At 37.1% G+C, this 24042-nt stretch overlaps 1 protein-coding gene across 4 annotated transcripts in view; it reads left to right on the top strand.

Annotated features, from left to right (window-relative positions):
• The window catches only part of KIDINS220 (kinase D interacting substrate 220), an 83572-nt gene that overhangs the window by 47029 nt on the left and 12501 nt on the right, over nt 1–24042 (top strand). For 2 of the 4 annotated variants that reach the window (XM_054194681.1, XM_054194682.1), the window contains exons 23-26: nt 13051–13229; nt 14573–14799; nt 19322–19432; nt 20332–20388. In XM_054194681.1, coding sequence (XP_054050656.1) covers nt 13051–13229; nt 14573–14799; nt 19322–19432; nt 20332–20388 — 574 coding nt within the window. The remainder of the gene's footprint in view (nt 1–13050; nt 13230–14572; nt 14800–19321; nt 19433–20331; nt 20389–24042) is intronic. The other 2 variants (XM_054194683.1, XM_054194684.1) reach the window with 2 other exon arrangements.

Raw genomic sequence — 24042 nt, 5'->3', positions numbered from 1 at the left:
GAAGATAAGAATAAGAGTCTTGTGAGAAACCTGAAGGTAGTTTCCAAAGATAATACTTGTGCTCTTTGACGTACCTGTACATGGTCTGGCAGAAGGAGAAGATGCAATGTGGAGATGTAACCAGGACAACTGTGTCACAGAGGGTTGTGGAAGTAGCTATGAGTAAATTACAGATCAAAGTCATTGTGGCTATAGGTATCATAACATACTGGGGAAGATAATTCCATCTATAATCCTGCTAACATAGTAATCGTCTGCAAATCTGCACTGAGGAAAGAAGTTCACAAACCATTGCTGATTTCTCTGAAAAAATATGTTCAGTGCTCAGCAACAGTCAGAAAATGAAACAGTGTCTTCAGGAGTTACCAGCAAAGCAATGGAAGGAAGGTATTGTATTACACAAACTGTGTTGTATCTAAATTCTAAACACTGTGAGATTCTAGTCATCACACTTCAAAAAGGTTGTACCAAAGTAGAAAAGATATCAAAGAGGATGAGGAGAGTCTTAGTCTCACCTCAAACTTTGCGGTGAATATCACTGTCTGATTGCCCAGTTTTGCTTGAATACTTTCTCCTCTCTTTTTTTGGATTCTGTAGTCTTCTCAGTCTAAGATGTTTGAGTCATTTATTTCTTTTCCCCAAAGACCTTAGTTTTTCATTTCAGTTTGAAGCTCCGAGTTTTAGTCATCTTAGTTTCTTGATATTTTCTACTGCTTAAGGGTGTAGATGGCAACGATTTGATACTGCCACCTTGTTGATTAAAACTCATACTATTAAAGCTGATTACATGGGAGGGAATGTCTTCTCAGTCCCTTTTCTCATTAAGTTTACTCACTAAATGAGATAGTCTACTGAACAGATTGGGCCCCTCACTACAAGACAGACATTGAGATACTGGAGCATGCCCAAAGAAGGGCAACGAAGCTGGAGAAGGTTCTAGAGAACAAGTTTTATGAGGAAGGACCGTCTGAGGGAACTAGGGTTGTTCAGTTGTTTAACCCTCGAGTTGCACCAGCGGAGGTTTAGACTGAATATTAGGAAAAATTTCTTCACCAAAAGGGTTGTCAAGCATTGGAACAGGCTGCCCAGGAAAGTGATTGAGTCACCATCCCTGGGGGTATTTAAAAGACCTGTAGATGTGGTGCTTAGGGACATGGTTTAGTGGTGGCCTTGGCAGTGCTAGGTTAATGGTTGGGCTCAGTAATCTTAAAGGTCTTTTCCAATCTAAATGATTCTATGAACACATTTTGTCTGTTTATATCCTCCTTACCACGGCAGAAACCATAGTCTGATTCTATGATTTGTCTACTGGAAGATGTTCCTGGAAGTCAGGTAAGTAATTTTGTAACCCTGTCATTCTGAAATCTGAAGGTGTTAGGGAGAGTTGCCTCATCTGTGGCAGAGCTAATCAGTTCTCTTCTAGATATGTCAGATTTACCAGACTGACACTTCTTAAAACTATTAGTAGTTGGACTGTCTTTGTTGATAAAGTCTGTCCCATGTGTTAAGGTTTATACAGTTGAAAGTAAAACTTCAGGCATATGTATATGCCCCTTGAGTTCAAGAATGCAATTCAGGAAATGACTGACTACATTTGCAAACACTTGAAAAACTATGAATGGTCTGAATTTTTGCCCCTGAAGTTCCTGCCATATCTACACTTCTACTACTGTGAATGCCCAGAATTCCTAATGTGAGGCCTCAGTTGAGTCTTGTGGTGCTTACCTTGCATCTAGAGCCTATTCAGGATCCTCGAGAGTCAGTAGCTGAAGCCCTTAAAAAAACCTGGACCAATAAATGTGGTTTGAGTATGTTTGCAGCAGGAGGAAAAGATTAGGTTCAGCACAAAACACAGCAGCAAAGGCTACTTTAAATTCAGAGATAGATGTGTTTAAATTAGTTATACCAACTGCTGGAGCAGGCTGTATGACTATTTGCAGGAACCTTCTGGTCCTGGTGAACATGAGTTGTCCAGGCAGGCACAGGCACTGTAGTACAGTTCCAGTTGGCCTTTGAAAAGAAAATGGCAGGGAACACACTGCAGGCTATCAGTACAATTTAATGACTGGCCTGTTATGGAGATCCCCTTGGGGAAAAAAAGTCAGTATGAAGTCGATAATCATCCATGAGAATTTCCTCGTGGTCATGTCTGGATACTGTTAGGGTAGAACGTTCACCCAAGAATTTAGTAGATCTGTGGTAAGTATTGTCCTCTCATGGGGTGGGATCTAGTTTCTGTAGCTTTCTGAATAGAATTTTAGCCATTACATGGTGAAACTGTGAGAAATGTGAGGCTGGTGTGCATAGGGAGATCACAGAATCACAGAGCGATAGGGGTTGGAAGGAACCTCTGGAGATCATCTAGTCCAACCCCCTGCCAGAGCAGGGTCACCTACAGCAGGTTGCACAGGAACGTGTCCAGGCAGGTTTTGAATGTCTCCAGAGACGGAGACTCCACCACCTCTCTGGGCAGCCTGTTCCAGTGCTCTGCCACCCTCAAAGGAAAGAAGTTCCTCCTCATGTTTAGGTGGAACTTCTGATGCTCAAGTTTGTGCCAGTTACCCCTTGTCCTGGGCACAGATTGTCCTAAGACAATGACTCATTGTCTCAGTGCTTAAAGATACTCACTGGGGAGAGGAGAGTGCTTGTCCCCAGAACTGAATTTACATTTTGCTTAATGATACAGAATTCAGGTATTCATGCAACCTTCTATTCCAGTCCTTCCTACTCGCTGATTTTGATGTTACTCTACTTGTTGTGCTTGATGTCATGAGGAACAGTCCTACCTGGCATTCTTTGCCCAAGATTTGCTCAAACTCGGGTATTAAGACAGGGCTTATCAATTCTGTGTAAGGATATGAATTGCTGGTCCCTGAATTTCCGTGACATGGCTGTTCTTAGGTATTAATTCAAAATACTAGACTGCTTAGGTTATATATATTAGGTATAAATACAGAATACTTAGGTATTCATTCAAAATACAAAATACGTGGGAGCTTGGCTCAGGATAGAAGAAACTCGTGAGCCATCTGTTCAGATTAGGATCTCCACCTTTACTTAATCTCCTTGAAAACATGCTTTTTGGGAAGCTGAAGGAAGCTGTGGAAATCAAGAATCTTACATCTTTGATTTTGAAAAAAAGATTATCTTCCAGGATGAGGAAATGGTTGTGTTTTTCTCAGAATTGTAAATAACCATTATTTAAAACTTGGCAACATATAATTCATCCATCACTTGAGCTTAATTTAACCCCTGGAATAAAGTATTTGTGCACGTATGTATGCATGCCTACCTATGATGAATGTCAAATTGGATGGCAAAATGATGTGCCAAGGCAGAACACACCAAATTTAGAATAACATAGTAGCATTCTTTTATTCAGGATTCTTTTTTGTGTGGAGGACTAAAGGATTTAAGCCAGCCATAGTTCCATTTATTACTTTTTTAATGCTTTTGCAACTCTTAACACCATTCTAAGGAATAATTTGTGGAAAACATCTGCTCTGTCTGATTTATCAATAGTGGAAAGTGCTGGTGTTTCTTCATTTCTTCAGTTCTAGCTGGTATCTTTCCAGTTTCAGCACTTGTGTGTGATTTTGCTTTTTTCCAGTCTTTTTACTGAAGTTACCCCTTTTTGGAAGCAACCACAGAAATAGTTATCTCTAGTAATGGTAACCAGAGAAATACTTAATTTCCAGTTATAAGACAACTCATCCTCGGTTTCTCTTTTTTTCCTTTTTTCTTTGTCTTAAACTGGTAAAAACCAATTTAGTTGTAAGTGGAACAGCGGTTGATTACTGTAGGTTTGGAGTTCTATAGCGTGGTTTCATTGGTGCTGTGTTTTACTGATAAGTTCAGATCTTTTGTGTGATATGCCCATGTGAATCAAATTAGGAGATCACTTAGGCAGGTTAAAACATTTTTCTGTTTCACATACAGTTGAATATTTCTACTTGTTTACTACTTCAATTTAAGAAAGTGTATTTACAGCATACTAAAAATACCACCAAGATATAAATGATATGAAATTATTTTATTAAAGAAATTGATTTCATAAAAAAATAGTATTCTGTAGCACTAGTAGTAAAATTTATTCTTCCCCATATAAAGGCTCATTTATTTTTATAGCAATTTGATGACACATCTGCTTGCTTTATTCAGCTGAAAAGAAAATGTTGGTTCTTGGTGTTTTGTAAAATTGCTTTGTTAAATTATTTTCGAAATCGTTCAACTTTTAACAAATGACATTTGATACTAACATTGGAAAGCAATTTCAGCTAATTAAGTAGATCCTTCTATAAACCATTGGAACATTAAGATGACAAACTGTTCATTCAGGATTATTTTAATTGGTACAATTATTGTAATTTTGTTGCAATTATGTGTTGAGCTAAAAGCTTTTGTCTAAATCATTTGAGGGTTTTTTGTTAATATACATAAGTAAGAAGAAAAGAAGTAAAATAAAAACTGAAGATAAGCATTATCTGTCTACTTTTTCATTACAGTGCTTTAGACAAGTATCTATTAAATTATTCTTTTAAAAAAGTATGTTACATGTTTTCAGCAAATCTCTACCAGTGTTAAAATTGAGCAAGATCATTTGAAATGTAACTTTTATAGAAGGTTATTATGTTAATTCCAGTTTTGACACTGTTTAAATACCTTTTAATAAAAAGGGTGAAATTAACTTGTGAGGGATTTGTGAGTTGTATAAAATCTATTGATGTATTAATTTAAGAAGTGTAGCTTTTTAGTGATTATAGAAATTAAAAATGAAAAAGCTAGGGAAGGTGCCACATTCATCACTCTGCTTATAATATTCTCTGCAATCATATTTTGCTCAGGTTGGGTTTAAATAAATCACTTCCTTTAAGTAGACAACTTAATATTCTTGTAGACCTCACAGTGATTCAGTACTTCTGAATACTTAACCTGCTTCTTGTTTTTCAGTTTCCTTTTATTGCCTCCTACTTAAAACGTGAGGCACAAAGTTGCTAAGTTTCTTACTGTGCTAGTAGTGGGGTCTCAGGGTTAAAAGGCACCGTACAAGTTGCGTAGTAGGTGGTTGTTGCCCAAACTGTCTGCTAAATAGCCCTACATGAGACAAGGTGTAAAGGAGGAGCAGAGAGTACCAGAGGACAATGATAAGTAAGAAGGAAGTTCAGATGAGAAGGTAATAGGGAGAGAAAAAGGATTGGAGCACAAGCTAATGGAAAGAAGACAGAGGAGTATTTTTAGGTTTTTTTAGTTACCTTTGTGATACAGCGTAATAAGTCATATTTCTAAAATACTTTCTAGATAATTTTAAATGCTTAAAGTCTAGTTAACGTGCAGTAATGACATCTACATTTTTATTTTTTACCTGTGTAAGTCAGTTCATGAAACTTGTGTACTTTTGGGGGAATGGATAAAGTTGAGAAACAAAATTAGAGATTATGGCTTTTTGTGTCTGCTGAACTTTTTTGCCAAAAGTACAATATTTATTCAAAACCTGAGAGCATGGGAAAACATCGTGAAATAAGATGATAAGCTGGAAATGCATCTCTTGGCTGCATGCTGCTAGTGGCCCATATTCTGGCTCTTGCCCCACAATAAATGTGATGTAATCTCTCAGGAAAAAAGAGGAGATGCTTCATGTTCAGAAAAGACTGGTGTTTCAATAGCTGTAAAAGCCTACCATTGAGCAGTAGCACGGAATATCAAGTTCTTTGGAAGCTGATTCTCTAGTATTCCTTGTAACAATTTGCTCACATGCCCATACAATAAATTTGCCTCGTTAGATCAACTCTGTCATAAGAAACTGCTTCAGAAGGGCAAGATAAGGAACATGTCAAGTAATCCAAATGCTCTGTAAAGGAAGTGATAGGTCTTCAAGTCTAGTTGACTTGAATTTTGGTTATTAATGTAGTACAGCGATTGTACCTTTTTGCCTTCTGTTTCTGGATAGCATTTGCAGCATACTGATGGATTAGTCTTTGCCTTACTCTGAGAAGTTGAACTTGTGCTTTTGTGAGTGAAGCGTTTGCCATGGACTTTTGGGAGTGTCCTTTTGCCTGGTTCTGAAGTTTAACTGTATGCCATAACGTAGGCCCAGAAAAGAATCTTGCGCTGGAGACTAGGATGAACCATGGCCATTTCTAATGCTAGAGGGACCTGCAAATATTTGCTGAATTTCTGAAGTGGAGGTACTGAATGAAAGAATCCCTGCATAAAGCCATAAAGCAGCTTTGTAACTGACGTTCAGTAATGAAAATACCAAACCCAGATTTATACAGTAGTATTGTATTTCACTTGTGTGAGTGATCTTGTTGGACCTGTCAGTTGGTGAGACATAATTACTTTTTGTTTACAGAGCAGCTTTGAGCATTCTTAGATTCTTCTGTGCTGCTCTGTTTCACTGCTTTTCCATTTGTGTAATATATTGATTTTTTAAAAATTCTTTTCCTTTATGTAATTCAAATAGCACTGCAAAGCTGTGAATGAATCCAGGCATTTGTAACTGTATTAACACTTTTTTTTTAATTATAAAGAATGCTGGTGTAGGGAATATTCTGGAAAGATGTGATAAAAATAGACCTTTTAAATATGACTCAGTGACAACGCATGATACTGGGTGTGGGAGATTAGTTTAATAAATATCAATCTTTTAAGGATCAGAATGTTTTTTCTTTCTGAAATGGTCAAAAGCAGAAACACTTAGAAGAGGTGCTTTATCTGTTTCAATTGGATAGAGTCAGTTTTGCAAAGCAAGCTTTCCTGAATACCTACAGTAATAGGAGTTTTTAAATAGCTATTGCATCTGTTCAGTGAAGTCTCTGTACTGCTTAATATGCACTGAGGGGTTTATAATTTTTTTTTTCTAGATAGATATATCAAACTATAGCTTTCCTTTTCTTGGTCTTTATTAAGATAAAACATTGATTCCCTTCTGTTTTAGTATTGAGCGTGATGACTTTTTATTCCTGCCTTTATGCAGGTGTGTATATGAGGAAATTGTGGGTTTTGATGCCCAAATAACTTGTTGCAAATTTCAGTTTGAAACAGTATTTTCAGCACTATTCTCAATGGTACTACTGCAAATTTTCTGGAGCGTTTTGTGTGAGAGCTTTTAGTCCAGAAAAAAATGCACCCCCAGGCATAAAGATACACTGTCACTATACTGACCACACATTAGAAGAACAGGATAAATACGGAGCGAAGCATTACACTATTAGTGTTTGATTATTAGGTATTAGAGATCACATGTCTAATTAGCAGACTGTTTAGCATCAAAATTTCATTTTGCATTCCAGAGTGGCCCAGATATTCTAGTTTTCTGTTTCTCAGCATCAAACCTCTAGCAAAAAATTTTTGTGTCATTTTTAATGAGAAGTTACCTCGTTATTTTAAGCAACATGTTTGTCTTAAACTGTATTGAGAGAAAAATTTAAAAGGCACGTGATAGATAAAACATGACATGCCTTCATGCTCGTGCCTTCTGTTGCTCTATTATTTAATAACAATTAATTAGGTCTGTTGCTTTTTATGGAGTGCAAAAGTTAAATGACTCTTGTTCATGTAGTTAGTTGCTCCTGTAAAACATAGGAGAAAAAACCTACTTAGATGTGCAAAGAGTAACTTGTAGAATCTCTTTGTTTTCACCTTCAGGGAGTGAGGTTTGGAAAGAGCAGGGAGAACAGCCTTTCTGGGTATGAGGACTTGCAGAGAAGTCAAGCTTACACCTGTCCAGGAGCAGCAGGGCAGGTTGCTCCATGAGAGAGGGCAAGCTGGGAGCTGAGGAGGACAGCAAGACAGGCAGAACATTGTCCTCATGAGCAAAGGGTGCAGTCGCACAGCAGCCGAACAGGGAGATCAGAGCAGGTTCAGTGACAGTAACCAGGGACAGCAAACAGCCCAGTGAGGCATGTTTTAGGTCAAGCTAGGAAGTCAAATCAGTGAGTCAAGGTCATGACCAGTAAAGTATATAGATGTAGCTCAGGCAAGGACCAAGGGCAGAGGCCTGGGCTTGAAGGCAGTTCTTGAATCAAGCAAGAGAGGTCTCCAGTGAGGCTTCTCACAGCTCTTATGACAGCAGTCTGATCCCAGGTTACCCAGCCGCGCCGTATCAGAGCTGACCTTCAGCACAGGCAGCGAAACCCCTGACCGGGGGCTGGGGGAAGAGGTGATAGAGCCTACTGGTGTACTCCAAGACCTGACAACCAACCAAACAGGGAATGTGGGCACAGCACAGCCTTCAGGGTGGATGCTGTGTAGTTGATGCTGCTGCCATTTTACCACCACTTGGTTGGGTGGTGAAGGACCACGTCCTTTGGTAGCGACCATCTCCTGCAGTAGATGGTGAATAGGTGGGTTGTATCATGTATAGCCCAACAGCCAAGCTATGCCGGTGGCATTAGTGCTGGACCCAGTGTTGGATGGGTTATTTTCCCAAGTGGTTATTTTCCAAGTCAGTCGTGGAAGTGCAAGGTGAACATAAACTGGAAAAAAAATTTGGAGCAAATTCATAGTCTCTTGAATGGAAGATAAGGCAACGTACCTATGTGTACTTCTAGTAAATTATTTTTATTTGAGGAAATAACGAGAAATAATCTGTCGTTGTTGGAATATAACTTAATCCACACTGAAAACAGTTTTTAAGTTCAGCTGTGCATGGAAAGGACACATGAGGAATAGTGGAATGAATTTTTAAGGTTCTCGTCTGTCAATGTAATGTTCTATTTTGGGCTCATTCCTTTTAAATTCAAGTAGTTTTTTGTGGAAACAGACACTCTGTAACACTGACGGGTTTTGATGTTTCTGATTTAAAGAATAATTCTTCTGCCTCGGGAAAATCTAGCCCCAAAATGAGAATAGGGTGTTCACAGTGCTCTATTTTTATGTCTGTGTGCTTATATTTCAGAAAAAGTGCTTTACATGCTAACCTTTTAATTTTTATCTGAGAAGTACAGGCACATGCGATTCTTGTGGCTCTTTGCCAAAAGATTATAATTTACATAAATATTTCTTTCAAAGGCGTAGTTTAAGACATTGAGCTCAGGAGGTTAGAATAGAGACTTCAATCTGCGCACCAGCAGTGGGCTATTGGCTTCTGAACAGTAGCTTTGTTCATCGTATTCAGAACACTGTTCACATTCAGACTTAAGTAGAGCTGGCATTAAAATTCGGCTAATTTGTTTCATGTGATTCATCAGCTGTGTGTTTTATTTAAATCTATGTCACATTCTCTTTTGGCTTCTCCTTTTATTTTGTAGAATTAAGTGTTGAAGTAGGCCACTCTTTAACTCTTCAATCCCTGACCTAAAAAGTGACTTAATTTTCATTTTGCTAATGTTGAACTCTTGTCTAGTATAGTCACAGTAAATACATATAACTAAAGTGTGCTTAGTAGGTTTGGGTTTTTTTACATTTCTGATGTTTGAATAAGAACATACACGTTTGCAGTCAGTTTAGACATGGTTTTATATAAGACAAAACAGAATAAACTAAGGTAGTAGCTCAGTATTAGTGTAAAATACACGCTTCTCAGATTCTGTTGAGTATACAAGTTTTACTTTGGTAGTGCCAATGTTATTTTTTTTTTGCTTTGACCATTCACTCCTTGAGGTGAGGACCATTTTCAGCTCCTAGTAGATTGCTTTAAACACTGTTGGAGAATGAACTGTTTCCATTCTTTGAAACTGTGACCTACTTCTGGGTCTCGAGTTTTTCTTCTGACAGAAGCACCACCTTTTCTTCTCTTAAGGCTGGAGCCTGTGAATGAAGCCTTACATGCACTGAACATGCCTAAAATGCATAATCCCACTGCCATCCGGACGACTGCTCATAATGTCTTACAGGATCAGAACCTTTGTTAGAATAGGCTACACTTGCTTTTATGCTATATATTTGTTACATTTTCCTATGCTGTAGAAGTAATATCTCATTGTGAATAAAGTTATTCGTAGATACTGCTTATGGCAGCATGGTTTGGTAATATCCTCCGTCTGTTAGGTACGCGGTCCATTCGGATGTTTTCTGGTAAAATTTATAGGAATTTGTTAATTCTACTTTTAGAATAGGGCAAGACTGTCCTAAAAGATCAGATTGAAAGATTAATACACACCTAAAATAAATCTTTAATGTAAGAGAGTTGCACTTACTTCAAGCATCTAGCATTGATCCTCAATTATTTTATTTCCCGTAACATTAAATGCTAAATATTCTGTGTAAATCTGCTACTGTTGTCTCTGGAATAATCCCATGGTACATAAAATTCTACTTTTTATGGAGGATCTAAAGATAAAAAGAAGGTCATTGCTTTTAAAAAGCTAACAGATTGTGAAATAAGGTACGATCGTTCAGCTAATGATAGATTTAGTTCATTAGCCGAATGAAAAATGCAATTCAATTGCAACCAGATTTTTTTTTTTAAAGTGTTATGTTATTTTCTCTTCACGGACACACAAGTGTGTATTTATTTAATGTAAAGATTCTTGTTGCACTTTGATAGGTTACTGAGTGTACATGAGGGCTCCTTTCTCCCTTTCCATCCATGCATCAGTGTACCATTCCCCCATGACAATACTGGCAATTGCCTTAGCTGCTTTAATTGTCCAGTAATCAGAGAAAACTTAGGCTTTCTTTGTGCTACGCTAACTTCTTTTTAGCAAGTTACAGCAGCTCACAGAGCAGTCAATGTGTGTATGCTAAGTCATCTGTTTTCATGGAACTGCCATCATAATATGTCTTTGGGAAAAGCTATTAACTAGTGAGGTGTGTCATTCATTTTGTTATTTATATAAAGATTTTTATTTTTGTTTTCTTACAATTTTTTTCTGTTTTTACTTTAAATACAGTGTGGTTGCTTCACGGTATCCATGTAGAGTGCTGTCACACTCACTTTGTAGTCATTACTATAACCATGTCAACCATTCTCAGTGCATTTTTTCACTGTTTCCATTTTTATTATACTGGGTGTGAGAAACATTTTTTCATTTTAGTAATCTTTAATTTAGATTATCATTTCTCATTTGATATCAGATGACATATCAGTCATGATACTATGAGATGAGATGTCAAATAAGATAGATCCATCTGACCCATCATGCCAGCCTCCATTACTTGCATTTGGTAGGAGCTTTTCATAACCTTCCACAAGGCTAACATTTAATCCTTCTCCTTGTTTCTTCCTAAAACTCTCCTGTATACTAGTGCTTATAAAAAAACCCCACCATTGCTTGACAATAGTCATAATGAAAGGCAGGTCCTGCCTGACAAACCTGATCTCCTTTTATGACAAGATGACCCGATTATTGGACGAGGGAAAGGCTGTGGATATTGTCTACCTAGACTTTTGAAAAGCATTTGACACTGTCCCCCATAGAATTCTCATGGAAAAAATGGCTGCTCGTGGCCTGGATGAGCATACGATCTGCTGGATCAAGCACTGGCTGGCTGGATGGTCCCAGAGAGTGATGGTCAATGAAGTTAAATCCAGCTGGCGGCCCGTCACAAGTGGTGTTCCTCAGGGCTCAGTGTTGGGACCATTTCTGTTTAACGTCTTTATTGATGATCTTGATAAGGACATTGAGTGTATCATCAGTAAGTTTGCAGATGACACGAAGCTAAGCGGGAGTGTTCATCTGCATGAAGATAGGGAGGCTCTACAGAGAGGCTTGGATAGATTGGATCGATGGGCCAATGCTAATGGTATGAGCTTCAACAAGGCCAAGTGCCGGGTCCTGCACTTCGGCCACAATAACCCCATGCATCGCTACAGGCTTGCAGAAGTGTGGGTGGAAAGCTGCCTGGCAGAAAAGGGCCTGGAGGTTCTAATTGATAAGCGGCTGAACATGAGCCAGCAGTGTGCCCCAGTGGCCAAGAAAGCCAATGGCATCCTGGCTTCTATTAGAAATAGTGTGACCAGCAGAAGTAGGGAGGTGATTGTCCCCCTGTACTCAACACTGGTAAGGCCACATCTTGAGTATTGTGTCCAGTTTTGGGCACCTGAATACAAGAGAGATATCGAGGTGCTGGAGCGAGTGCGGTGAAGGGCCTGGAGAATAAATCTTATGAGGAGCAATTGAAGGAGCTGGGACTGTTTAGTTTGAGGAAGAGGAGGCTGAGGGGAGACCTCATCACTTGTAGACCACATCTACAACTACTTGAAAGGACATTGTAGAGAGGTTGGTGCTGGTCTCTTCTCACAGGTAATTAGTGATAGAACAAGAGGGAATGGGTTCAAGCTGCAGCAGGGTGGGTTTAGGCTGGACATTCAGGAAAAAATTCTTCACAGGAAGAGTGGTCAGACACTGGAATAGGCTGCCTGGGGAGGTGGTGGAGTTACCATCCCTGAATGTGTTTAAGAGTCGTTTAGATGTGGTGTTGGGGGATATGGTGTAAGGGAGAACTTTGTAGAGTGGGGGTGATGGTTGGACTTGGTGATTGCGAGGGTGTTTTCCAACCTGAATGATTCTATTCTATTCTGTGTAATGCATCAACAGTCCCTTATATTGATCATCTCTCATTGTTTTGTTTGTGGCTTCTTGCCTTAGAGGGTGGATTGCTTGAAATCAGGCAGTTTTTCCACTTCCTACCATGAAATCATGCACAGTTGGGTTTTGATCGATGTCTGAGACAACTGAGTGTTCTTGTTACAAGAAATGTTAGTTTAAAAATTAGATTTTTAAGCACGAAATTTCTCATTTGGGGTATCAGAATTTGAATGGATGTTTGATGTTGACAAATGGTACATTCCCCTTACTTTGGACTTGATGTTACTGATCTGTGGATTGCTGCTCTGATTTTAGTCTTCTGTATGGCTTCTTTGAGATTTCTGTGAAGCATACAATTAGATCAGATTACTTAGCAGTTTGAGAATTTTTGCATATTGGAAAATGTTAAATTGTTCTTTCTACAGACAGTGCAGCCCTTTATGGGTTCTCTTAATTTTCCAGAGAACAGGGAAAATGGATGCAAGTGTACTAGTATTTCACCCTAGAATATCACTATGCAAATGGAAGTCATACTCTAATAAATATGGTTTACGATTTATCTAATTTTTCCCCTCAGAATTTCAAAGAATATTCCTACAACTAAAGATGTTGAACCTCTACTTGAAATTGATGGTGATATACGGAACTTTGAAGTATTTTTATCTTCACGAACACCTGTTCTTGTTGCACGGGATGTAAGAACCTTTTTGCCATGTACTGTAAACTTAGATCCCAAGCTACGAGAAATCATTGCAGGTGGGTATGCTTTCAAATAAATTGAAAATGACAATTCTGTCGCTTCTTTTCATTTTACATAAAACTGCTTCACATGTTATGCCCAATCCTGTTTGTTCATCACACCAGACTTTCAGATTCGCTGCTTTGACTTCAGTAACAGGCCATTCAGTTTCACTTAGTAGCTTTGCTGTAAAGGTCAGATCATATTCGACTAAAGCATCTCTTCTGGAGGGGGTAATCCACTGTTCTTGATTTGAAGACTGCTTTAGCAAATGGAGGAAAACAATACACGTGATGATATTTTAGTAGTAGAGGTGCAAGTTGACTTCCAGAGCTTTGTTAACAGTTTTGAGTAGTGTTAGTAAGATCCTGTAGAACTGAAACCAGTGAAACAAAGTGGAACATCTCCATATGATGTGTATCCCACTGGATACCTGTACAGTTGGTACCCGTGAGTTACTTTTTAGTCTGCTATGGTATGATGTTTAAATTCATTCTAGGGTGCCTGTTGTTTATTGCGCAGTGGTTGTCTCAAAAAATGCAGTTAGGTTCGGGTATGTGCCTGTGAAAACATTCTTCTCAGCATTAAATGTATTCTGGCTGCTTACTGCTGCTGTGGACTGATGTGATGCATGGTTTGGATTGATGTGACACATGGTATGGTTCTTCTTGTCCAGTCTTGGGGATTGCTATTGGCTTTGGAGTAAGGCTACGGCATCCTAATTTCCACCCGTTAAGAGATGCTAAAGGTCTGAAGAAAACCAGAACTTATGAGTCTTTGGTATGACAAGTCAATATTCTAGGTGGAAACTGAATTCAGGTATTAATAATTCTCTTTTGCCTGTCTTTTCTGTCATGGCACTTTTCCTCAGTCCTCAACTGGAATCCTTTTGTTCTTACTTTTTTCCAACTTCCTTCTCTGCGCTTGATAGCCATGGTGGTATGGTCTGACTTTCTTCACAAACTCTGTCTTGTTAATCTCTTCAGAAATAGTACAGGTCTGACTGTCACATCCAACATGCTTGCCATCGGAGACTGACTTGGTGCGATGTATTCTTGCATTTCTTCACATTTGGATTGGGATTTGTAACTGGTTCTCTCTGAGAGAGAATGTTTAGAGGCATTTAACATGCTACATAAATTTATGCAATAAATTGTCCTAACTCTCCTAAAGACCCCTGTGTATATGGGATCCTCAAGAGAAATCAACTGAATGCAGCTGAAAGTGACATTTGATGTTCTACTAGATGAGTTCTGATTGGACTTAAATAAACAACAATGGACTGTAATGAGTTGGCAAACAAATCAAAACTTCTCCAAATACTTCAAGTCTCATTCTTTTTTACCTTTTTATTTTTCAGATGTTCGTGCTGCAAGAGATCAAATGAATATTGGAGGACTTCCTTATCCCACGTTGCCTTTGCATGAGGCACCCGCTAGAGCAACATCTCTGTTCAGTCAGCCTTCATCAGCTTGCTCTTCTACAACCTCTTTCAATGGACCTTTCAATAGTGGAGTTTTATCACCGCAACCTCATAGCAGTTACTATAGTGGTATGACAGGACCTCAGCATCCATTCTACAATCGGGTAAATAATCGAGAACCAATTAACATTCTTCTGATTCAGTCTGGTAATATTGCAGATGTCATCTATAAAATATTAAAAGACCTATGCAAGTTTTATTTAGAAATGGAGGAAAGTCAAAAAGCTGGTAAATTTCAGAGTAATGTTCAGTCACTTGTCTCAGAGAAATGTGGTAAATTGCATCAGAAAAAAAAAATTGCACAAGAGGAAAAATTGTGGCATAAACTGGACAATCATTCACATATTTGCTTACAGACATTGGAAGGGATCCTGGCTTTCTCTTGGTGACTTTGGTTAAAAGATACAGAAACTCAAGTGAGGAGCTACATCACAAGAATCTATGTAGACATCTGTCTTCCCCTTTGTCTCAGTTATTCTGGGATATTTTCCTAAACCAGTGTTGCACTAGTTTAAAGAAATTAACATAAATTGCATAAAACATACATTATTTTTTTTTGAGCTGTTTGTGGGCCTCAGAAAACATAGTCCTGGGCACGGCTCACTTGAGAATTGAATGAGTACTTTAATGTGTAGTCAGATTGAGTCTAAACTTTCTATTTTTGTGGGATGTATTCAGTATTTTTAAACTTTATTTTTTACTTCTTTTTTTTTCTGCAGTACTAGCATAAAAAAAAAAGTAGAAAGCTGATAGGTCATAGCTTACTTCTGTACGCAAGAAACGACCTCAGCTTTCAGTAGATTTGGCAGTAGGTAAATGTTCAAGCTAATTAGCTGGAAAGAAAATCTAGTTATTCCTAAATTGGTGTTTGTTAATCAAAGCAGAAAAGAGTATTTCTGTAGCACAGAACTTTTTAAGTTACCTATTTTAAAATTATTCTTGTATACCCTCAATACAGTGACAGTATACTGTTTTGTTGAAAATAACTTAGTGACGTATACTTTGAAGTAGTCCGGCACTGTTAAATGCTTGTCACATGAATCTTCATGCTGATACTAGCTCAGCTTTGTTAAAGTGGGTGTTTAATTGGAAGCCCTGCTTTTGTGTCTGTGTTACTGTACATGACAAGGTTTAAGTATGGGGTGATACACAGTTGAAACTTGTATGGTTTTGTGGTTCTAAAAAGCATTACAAAGGCAATTACTAGTGAGTCATAAGCTATTCTTAACAATCACTTTATTTGTTCATTTGTATTACATGCATACACAGACTTACAGGCATCCGTATTTTTTCCTTTTTGCCTGCTGAAGACTAAGATACTTCTGTTTTGGCCTTTCTTGATGGAATTTTATACTGCTCTTCTAAGGCAGCATTGTTTTTAGTGTTCCACACTTTCAAATATTGACTTTCCTCTATAGAGTCATAAAGGTACTGTTGTGAACACCACATACTGAGATAAGTGACGCGAACCTCATAATAGTAGAAAATTTAGACTGAAAGGCATTTTCAGCATTCTCAGTCATTTTTGACTTCTCAGGTTTTTGTAAGAATAGCGTTTAAAAAAAGAACAGCAATAGAAGGATAGGCTTGCCCCAGCAGAGGTTTCTGAGAGGTCTTGAATATCTGTATGAGACAATGCAATGGGTTTAAATGCTTCTGTGGAAATACCTGAATTTTATGCAAAAAACCCCTAAGTTCTGGGGATAGATGCCTTATTCTGACCAGTAAATAGTTCCTGTCCTGTTGTCTTGAAGCATTCATTTGTGCTTAAGAAAAAAAGCCTTTGAGCTGTTGGGGAAAAAAAACTCGGGTTGTTTATTTTTAGGAAATACAGGTTTTTTTATTATGTGTGTTTCTGCTTTGTTCTTTAGATGTTCCTGTGTTATGGACCTTGAACTTCCAGTGACATTAATCTATTCATTTTTGGTTTTAAACCCTATTCTCTCTCTGTTGCTGTAAAGAAAATACTATAGTCCCATTTAGCAAGTCTTCAACTTGGCGCTTAGGTTCTCAGTATAATACTATGCTGGATGCACACATTTTACCACTGTCGAATGGCTTGGCTACAAGCTGGATTCAAATTCAGCTTCCCAAAATTGCTATCGCTGATCATTGTGGAGATCATGTTTCTTATGGGGAAGGTCAGAGCAGTAGGCAAGTCTAATTAGGGTTTTTTGGGTGGGAACTAGAAATTGTAGTATGTGAAGACTTTTTTTGCAACATAGCAGAAAATTCTTAGATATCTTAGAAAAACAAAAAACATGACCCTTCTGCTTTATAGGCTATCTCTAAACTTGGAGAACAGCTCTATGCTGGTTTACACCCACATATATTTATATTAATTTCAAGTTTTCACGATATCTCTATTACTGTACTTCAAATGAAGATTGAGTCTGTAGAGTTCAAGCCTATAATGGAGAATTAATCCCACAGTTGGGAAGCAGTGGAGTAGTTGAAGCGGACTCAAGGCATAATTAGAAATTATGAAAGAATTGTGGGATAATTGCCTTATTGGACAATTTTTTTTTTCATTGCTTTGTCGTTTGATGACTTGCAACCAACAAACAGGTGCTCACTGTGTGTTTCAGAGGATAGTCGTTGCAATAGTGAGAGCTAGGCACTTGAATGCAGTATGATCATTAAGCATTTCATGCTTGGGGGTTTTCCATGTGGTTTATGGTGTTAGTGGAAAACTGAGGCATTTAATTATTCTAGAAATAACGTGAACTTTTTTTGAAGAGATTTTCATTTCCAGAAAATACCATAGAATCTATGCCTTATGACAGTGAGACAATTTTAAGTCAGTGAATTTTCTGAATCATCCTATATAACCAATAAATGTAAAGCAAAGGCTAGGTATTTGTTCTCCTGCCTATTTAAAACAAACCAAACCAAACTTCCCCATTTAGACTAATGGTTACACTGCATATAATGTAACTTCATATGTTGGAAGAGCATATGAAATTTTTGTGGTAATTGCCTGGAAGAGTGTGCAGAGACTACCTCTAGCAGCTAAGAATATGGAACCATTTGTATTTTCCATAAATCACTCAAAGTTGTAGCAAATGCCATCTAAGTAATTGATGTACAGAAGAATTAAACTTGAATTTCTCAGTTCATTTACAGCTGCTTCTAAGTGTAGAAGGGTTTTAGTCCTTATTGACAAGTCCAAAGCGGAATATTTCAACAAATCTTACTCCTCTCTTATAGATTAGCCCTCAAGTCATAATTATCTACTCTTTCTTGAATTTGGTGCAGTAGACTACTCAGAATCTTGTCATGTGCAGAAACACAAACCAAATAATATGTTCTGTTTTGTTAAATAGCTGGATAATATAATTTTGAAAATGCTATATATAGAAACGTCAGGAATCTGTAATAGGGACGTTGAGATTTGTAGGTTTGGTTTCTTTGGAGAACTGGATAATGAGTTGAAAGCAATGAGCGTTATAATTCTGCTTTTCCTAAAGGCTAAAGACTCTATTGCTTTCCATTACGTTACCTTAAAAGATCATTGATAAAGAAATGGAAGTTTTTATTTCTAAACCTAACTCAAATTCACAGATAGGTCAAAACAAAATTTCACAATATTGGAAAAGCAGTTTGTACTACTTAACTGCATTACCATTTGTAAGGTTCATGACTCTCAAATGCACATTCATGCATACACACACGTACAAGCATTTTGTTGCATGCCAGTGGGTAGCATGTGAATTTCAGGAAATGTGTTTATACACTTGATTTTAGGACATGAAAGTTTGGAGCATATGGAGTGTATTTGTAATTTTGAGATCTCTATATCTTTTAAAAGCGACTTTATTAAAAGCCCGAGTTCTCATTTGGACCCTTTACACTGATGTGCTGCTAAGACTTCTGGAAACTTGGATAGTGTTTGTTTTCTTGAAATTTTTTAGTCAAAAGGGATAAAAAGGAACCTGGTTATAGAACTTGTGATTAGAGTTAAATGATATTTGTCGATAAAAATGTACTTCTGTTTTAATTTTTTTATATTTGTTTTATTAACATTCTCCTTTAAAATGGTATTTGTATTGAACAACATGCATTGGTGTATTTCCAACAAAACAAAGCTCAAATATTATCTGCTATAAAAATCTATTTATGGATCTATAAAATCTAGCATTTGTGGAAGCCTTCAGATTAGTTACCACAAATACAGAAAGTTCTAGTGATGCTATAATGTATCGCACTTTTTTATTTTGGTACAGTTGTCTTCAGTATTATGAAACACTATACATTTTACTGAGCATCTAATTTTGAGTTTAGCAGGCCTGAGAGAGTGAAATTATAAGAATTATCCTTAATTGATTCTTTTCCCATACTCAGAACAGATGTTAGAGTGTGGTTACCAAAAGCACTCCAACTCTGTTCCTCCAGAAGACCACGCCAGAGCAGCATTGGCTCTAAGGGATTTTGAAGAACTCACTCCAGAGCTTTTGATTGAATTCTGTTCAATGCAAAAAGTAAAGCAAGCTATTAGTAATTGCTATTTTCACTTTATTAAACTCAACTGGAGGATGTGTTTTGTTGAAATAAGTTTTATTTTGTTATTACATTTTGATTTGTGTAATTGTTTGTCCCTTTTTTGTTACATTTTTTTTTCCATAGCCATTCTTTGCCCCATATCTTTACATGCCAAGGTATTACCCTGGCAGTTCTCATCTCATCTCACGTCCACCACTAAAAACGAGTTTGTCCAGAGATCAGAACAATGGCCTAGTAAGTATTTTGAAGGATAATTCAAATACTAACCTAGACAATAAATATAGTGAGTAATGAAAATTAAGGTTATTAATGATGATTCACTATTAGACAAGTACAAGCTCTATGTTTGTATTGGGTCTGGCTGCGATGGAGTTGGTTTTCCCCAGCTCTCATACAAATAGTTTAAGCAAAGATGTTATTATCATGTAATGTAAAATGTATTTTGTTTTAACTTCAGAAATTACTTAGAGAGGAAAACCAGTTCTAAATCCAGGTATCAAGTATGACCTGTAATATTGTCAGGAAAATATTTTAATGAAAATGACAGCTGTACTATAGTAAAGAAATTGGTATCGTGTAATATTTTAAGAAAAAGCGTGCAACTTGTAAATTTATATTCAAATTTTATAAAATTACATTCTTTGACACTGTAGAGAATACTAGAAATTGGAAAACCAAAGTAAAAAGTTAAAAGGCATTTTTAAAATATATAAATAAAACAAAATACATTTTATCTTAAGTGTGCATCAGTTATAGCTTGGTTTTGTAACTATGTGTAATTCAGCATTATTTACCCATTGAAAAGGAAAAATGAGCACACTTTTATAGCTTCCTATAGAATAATAAAGTTCCTATTTAATAGTATTTATTTTACTGACAGCTGTTCAAATGGAATTAAGAACTAAGGAAAGCTAAAAAAGTAAAAGCCTCACTTATTAATCAATTTATTTCTAGGATATTGATACAATGAGCAAAGCTGTTAAAAGGTGGTAGACTCTTTAATCACTTAAGGAAATGTGTTTCTGTTGAATTATGTATTGTTACGAGCTCATTCTCTCATTCACTGTGTACTTCATACTTTTTGTTGAGCCCTTGATCGTTTTACCCAAACCGTAATATTTTGTTGTTGTTAGGATGTTATCAAGGAGGATGCTGATGAGGGGCTTCCTTCACCCACAGACCCCTCAATGGTAAATGAGTAGTCATGTGGTGTGGAAGTTGTAGCATCTCATTGCTTCTTCAGCAGTAATGAGTCTGCATTAATCATAACTGCAGTTCACTAACACTGCATCAGTGGCTTTGGTGGACAAATAGAGTAGTTGAAAACTAATGTAGTTCGTGAATGAATTTAAAAGCTAATATTTCACTTATAAGATGTGTTATATTTTTCCCTGTAGTTTTTCCCTTACCTTTCTCAGTAGCTGTGGTGAGCTTTCAGTACAAATAATGTTGTAGTAGCTAAACAGAGTGAAGAATGACAGCTGGTTATTCAGTGCGTAGATATTAGAATGAACTGTGTTTTTCCCGCTTCAGTTAGCTCTCTCATCTGAACTGTACTTCTTTAGTTGGTGTCATAAAACTATTGCAGTTAACACAGTATAAATCAACTGTCCATGGAAATTTAAAAAAAAAAAAAAATTAAAAAAATGCTGATCATGAGCTTATTCTTGAGTCAGAATGCTAACATCTGCCTTTTCCATGACTTCTTTTGTCTTAAGTATTCACACAAAGAGGTCATCTTTATGGATATCTGTTTTAACTCTTAACTGTGGGAATTGATGGAAAGGCACAATTTATTACCAAAGCAAAGAGATTAATATGATTTTCATAATTCTCTTAATAATTGGTGCTGATAGTTGTTGGCAGCAGTTATAGTTTCATCTCGGTTATTTTTTCTTCAGTAAATCATTGCAAAAATATATTTCCATTGGAAAAAAAAAAAAAAACCAAACCACAGATTCCAGAACTGTATTTAACTGCACATAACCATCACTGAGCACCTGTGTATGGGTGATGCAAAGGAAAATGTACCCTAAAATTCCCTCTTCCAGGTGATTAGCTACCTTGTGTGAAGGGTGACTTTGGGGTAAGTTTTTCTGGTAGTGTATTTTTGGAGATGCTGATGCCTTCCCTGTGTTTGATTCCATGTCTCAGCATCCCATTCTCTTCCCAGTCCTTTGCAGCTTGTCAGTGGAAGGAGAAAAAGTAAAGACTTCTGAGAAAATAGTGGAGTGATGGCTGAAGTATGTGTGTATCCGAGAGTGTGAGAAGGGATGCAGGACTGGAAAAGTGGGATTTACATTCAGGGTGAAGTAGTGAATGAGCTTCAGTAGCAGACCTGGACCTGGTTGCTGTTCTGCTCGTGTGTGTTTTAAGCACACATAGGCTGCAGTTTCAAGCAGCAAGTTAAAAGACTTACGTAAGTTATGTAGTCTATTGGCTGTAGGTAAGAAAAAGCAGGAGTTAGAACATTAATGAGAAATTTTGTTTGAAATAATGGTAATGGAGGATTTTGTTAGATCTATTTTTGAGTTTGATTTATACTGCTGTGAATATGTGTAGTACAGCACATCAGATCATAACGCTTTTCTAAGGCTGAGCAATATTTAACCTACAGTGTAAATCTAAAATTTTTAATATTTGAAAATTTCTTGGGTAGTTTACGAGAACGTTGTTAGTCAGGATGTGGTATTCCGTGTGCCTGACAGGATGCCTCATCAGGGTTTCATCTATTCTAAAAACACTTCTTTTGTAGGCTTTACTGAAATGTCTTTGAAAGGAAACGTTATTATCCCTGTTTAAGGTACTGCAATTATCCAGAGGTGATGGGTATCATAATTTCATCCAGCTGTTTAGGTGGCTCTTAATTGATTGGTCATTGCCACTATATAAATGATACAGGTTTTACTTATTAAGTGGATTGATACATGCAAAGTAATGAAATAAACTAAAAAACTGTACAAAGTAGTTAATGAACACCAACATGTGTAACTGGGTTGATGATTGAAAACAAGAGGAGCGTGTAGAATCAAAATTGTCTTTCATGCAAATCTGGCGTGGAGCCAGAAATGTTGCAATTTTACTTCTCTGTACAGTAGAGAATAATCATTATTTTGAATGTTTTAATTCTTACAGGGCAAAACCCGGTTCTTTGGGAGTATCTTTTTTTTTTTTTTTTTTTTCTAAACAGATCATCGTTGCTATTTGTTGCCAAAGTTGGCAGAGCTGTGTTGAGGATGTTACGTGGTCTAGTTAAGGCCCTGCTGTTGTTGTCAGTCTGACATTGGAGTTGACCGAGGTCTGAAATTTTAGATCCTAATTGTTAGTCTTGTAAAATCAGTGTAAGTCTAGGTTAGCTTAGTGGAAATCAGAAATATTTTGAGACCAGTCATCCTGTATCAATAATTTTACTTCTGCCACCTTCTGTATTTGAATTCTGTTGCTGATGATAAAACTTGTTTATCTCAGACCGTAGTTTACTGTTCTTTACTGAATGGATCAAAACGTAAATGTCAGAGCAGTAAGTTTACCAATACCATCTATTTAGTTGTATCAACATGAAGGTGCATTGCAAATTTTAGGATATCAGCTTAAATTGCTAATGAAAATAGACGTGCCTTAAGATGTCAGCCTTTGCACATCTGTGGTGGAGGCAAACGTGTTTCTGCTGACTTTACTATATAAATGGTTATTTCTGACAGGGACTGCAAAAAACTTCTAGAGTGTTTTTCTGAACATTTTATCCTTGGATGGTAGTGTTGCCAGTACTTGTTCATAGTATCCCCTATTATGTTAGAAATCATTAGCAATGGTTATCTGTCATAAATTTAATTGTGTGCTTTAGTTTGCATTGTTAACTGTGACTTACTAGGATGCAGCTTGTTGCAATATAATTAACTTTGTTTAAATACATTTTTTCATACTGCATTGAATGCATAATAGCTTAGGTTGTGGTATGTGTGCTTTGAGTGAGAACTAACATGGTCCAGAGCATGTAGTGTAGATAAACATACGATACTCATTAAGAAACTGGAAGTGCTTTTCAAAAGTTCGAGCATGAGTGAAAGTGTGTGGCATGGGAGTTTTCGTATATGGGTTTTCCAGGTGCTTTTATGTAGCATTTTTGTGCTTTGAATATTTGTTCTTAAAAGAAGTACCTTTTCAGTTCGGGGGTGGGGGTGTGGTTTGCTTTTTTCGAGGGTTGGGGGGGTGTTTGCTTAGAACATTTCAAAGTTATTTGAGATGCATTGGTGTTATAATGTCATCTTGAAAGGGCATGAGAATGTTTGGTTAAAAGCACGATTTTCCATCAGAAACATAATGTAAAACTTCTATGCAAACAAAATACAACAAGTGTCGCTTTTCTACAAGTGCAAAATGCTCATAGGAAAATGGTATTTGTATAGCATATACTAGATGTATGTTCTGAAGGTCTGTGTTAAAAGTTTCATCACATTATGAAAATATCCTGTTTCTGTCCTAACACTGATTCCCTCTGTTTACTTCAAAGCATGTCATCTGTATGTTCAACCTTTCTGATGTTGCTTTAAGCTGTTGTTTCTTTTCATTCTGTTTTGTCCTTTTCTCAAAGCCGTGTAAGTCTGGGTTAAACAAAAACAGACAGGTACAGCCACTTTCTGTGAATTATCATTCACTTTTCCAGAGTCATTTCAGAAGCTATCATACTGGCGCTTCATGCTGGGCTGTCTGTAAACTAATGCTCATTACTAGCCTTGAGGTTTGTTTTGACAAGCTGCTTTTAGCTTTTGCATGGCAAATACTTTTCAGACTAATGTTCTCTAAGCATCTCTTAACAAAACCACTAAGGCTGAAAAATGTGTCAG

The sequence above is a fragment of the Rissa tridactyla genome, chromosome 3, assembly GCF_028500815.1.
Source record: "Rissa tridactyla isolate bRisTri1 chromosome 3, bRisTri1.patW.cur.20221130, whole genome shotgun sequence".
NCBI lineage: Eukaryota > Metazoa > Chordata > Aves > Charadriiformes > Laridae > Rissa > Rissa tridactyla.
Note: the sequence above shows the minus strand (reverse complement) of the source record. Positions and strands in the feature narration are given on the sequence as shown.